Source organism: Amphimedon queenslandica, unplaced genomic scaffold, assembly GCF_000090795.2.
Source record: "Amphimedon queenslandica unplaced genomic scaffold, v1.1 AMPQUscaffold_13261, whole genome shotgun sequence".
NCBI classification, from domain to species: domain Eukaryota; kingdom Metazoa; phylum Porifera; class Demospongiae; order Haplosclerida; family Niphatidae; genus Amphimedon; species Amphimedon queenslandica.
The window spans coordinates 84122-86418 of record NW_003546503.1 but is presented as its reverse complement, the minus strand read 5'-3'; the positions used below and the strand labels follow the sequence as shown (position 1 = coordinate 86418).

Below are 2297 nucleotides of genomic sequence, written 5' to 3'. Positions count from 1 at the left end.
CCTACTTGTGGTATTATGACATTTTCTTGCAGTTGCATGCTTAGAATAATGAGAGCTAATGATTTAGCTGCATCTATAACATGTTTAGCCACACCCACTGACAGGAAGTAACAAGAAATGACCGTTTTTGAAGGCTCATATCTCAGTGAAAAAAATTTTTAGACAATGGGAGTTGGAATACATCATTATTATGGTCAGGCAATCATATTAAGCCAATAAAATAAATGCCCCAAAATTACATCGGATTTACCTTTAAAATTACTGTATATAAATACTAAGCTGTATTTTTAAAAGTCTGAGACTAAACCTTCAATGGCTGTCAGAAGTGACTATAATGTGTGTGCTGTGTGCATGTATTATCAATGGAAAGATTCATTTATTGTCATTCCCCATGAGTAGTCTCTATGCATAATATGTTGTTTGCAGTATAGAGTGCAGTGTATCCTTGTATTGAGGTACTACAGTATAGTAGTCATGTGCAATAGGAAAGCCAACTAGTCACTATAACTTGGACTGACACCTCAACTGGACAATAGTCCATTCAATTCTACTGCTTCATGTATATCTAGCTAATGAATTGGTCCTTTTATGTACATGTACACTTGCAAGTTGCAATTGTACAATTATCCTCTAAGTAGAAATTTTAGTGTAAAATTATTTTGCAGTTACCAGCAGCTTTTTTAGTCTGACAATTTACAAGGACTATTTTTAAATGGCAACCTAGCAAATGGCAATTATTCATTTTTGAATAATGAATAATTGCCATTCTTGAATTAATTTTGTGTAAAATTTAATTTCACAGAATTTTGCATTTTCATTGCTATTTTTACTAGTAATTAATTGGTCACTCATCATCATTTTTGATGTTATAATGACCAGCTCACAGTGCAAACAGTAACACCTAATATAATAATTTTAATTGATTTCAAATAACTGTTTTAATATAAGCCAAGATAACTAATTAATCAAAAATGTAATATTACAGGTAAGCAAAAATAAACTGTGCATGTCCTATAGTGTTGCATGAGTCCTAAAGTTCTTGGCTTTTAGCTGATGAGCTCCATTACTGACTCTCACAATAATGGTATTTGAAATTGTCAGCATTATTGATTGCTTTATCAGGATCATCACGAGCAAAACCCTTACAATTATCGGGACCATATCCTTCATCAGATCGATCAGCAAAAGCATGAGCCCATTCGTGTACCAGTGTGCCCTCCTTAGTGGAGCTAGTACCACTACAAGCTAGTGGCAATCTGTAGAATGCTTCACAGAGATATACCACTTTTGATGGTCTGTATGTGTATGCTACTGCTCTAGGTTTGCCCTCGCACTTTGGGCCATTGTTGTAATATGTGACCGATGTGCTTTCTAGTTTACTTCTCATACTACTGTACACTTTTTTAACTGTTTTTTCCCTTGCTTCTGTGTATGCACCAAACCATGTAACGTATAGATTGTTGTTACCAACTCTGCCTTTAGCTTTATCGATTCCAGCACAGAGCTTCTTGTGGGCTGCCAGTGTAACGTTATTTTCCCTGTTACCATTAAATTCAGCAGCAGTACAGGATTCAATGTAGACTGTGTAATCAAATTCGACTTTTTCTTTTTTTGGCCTTAAGAGAAGATGAGTCCTTTCCAAATGAATATGAACGGATTCACGTACAATCGATTCCCTGAGCTGATCAACAGACATTACACTCATCTCATTCACTGACAGATACTGTAAAGGTCTACTGTATTGTACAGTGTAGAGACCATCAGTATCAATGCTAAAGGCATCAGTGATTTGGACTGTTGCAGAAATACTCTCACCTGCCTTCAAGAGAACAAACTCATCCTTTGTAGGAGGGAGACGATAAATGTAGATACCTTCATATTCCAGTGGACGACCATCAAGAGAGACAGAGACAAATTGAGAGTTGAGTCCTTCAAGAGGAGTGTTACGTTTCAGTAGATAAAGATCCTCATTTGCATTGTTGGTAAACTCAAAAGAGCAAGCAACTGTAGAAAGAGCTTTATTACAAGCCATGTCAAGAGAGACTGGCCAGCCATTAGCACTGCATGTACAAGAGAAAAGTAACATTGATTTGATACTGTAGTAACATACCTGAGAGCACAGGTCAGGTAAGTAACCAGACAGAAGAGTGAGAGTAGAGTCTTCATGATTCCTTTCCTTGATAGACAGTATTCTTTCTTCTTGTGAGATGATTTCTTGTTTTAGTGAGAAGTGATTGACTGCTGCTTGTCACCTCCTTATATACTATTAGGTACCTCATCAATATTCATTAGCAATT

At 36.2% G+C, this 2297-nt stretch overlaps 2 protein-coding genes across 3 annotated transcripts in view; one reads left to right on the top strand and one right to left on the bottom strand.

Annotated features, from left to right (window-relative positions):
• Nucleotides 1-2297, top strand: part of LOC100633012 (E3 ubiquitin-protein ligase MYCBP2-like) — a 30460-nt gene that overhangs the window by 15580 nt on the left and 12583 nt on the right. The window lies entirely within an intron of this gene.
• LOC105313627 (extracellular protease-like) lies at nucleotides 923-2244 on the bottom strand. Its single transcript, XM_019999503.1, has 2 exons — nucleotides 2111-2244; nucleotides 923-2060 (listed from the first exon to the last, which is right to left on the bottom strand). Exons 1-2 carry the CDS (start codon nucleotides 2164-2166, stop codon nucleotides 1064-1066), a joined length of 1053 nt encoding a protein of 350 aa, XP_019855062.1. The 5' UTR covers nucleotides 2167-2244; the 3' UTR covers nucleotides 923-1063.

Coding starts and splice junctions, on each gene's coding strand:
- LOC105313627 (XM_019999503.1), bottom strand. CDS start 2,166: ATGAAGACTCTACTCTCACTCTTCTGTCTGGTTACTTACCTGACCTGT. Junction 2,061..2,110: donor TACCTGACCTGTGCTCTCAG/GTATGTTACTAC, acceptor TTGTACATGCAG/TGCTAATGGCTGGCCAGTCT.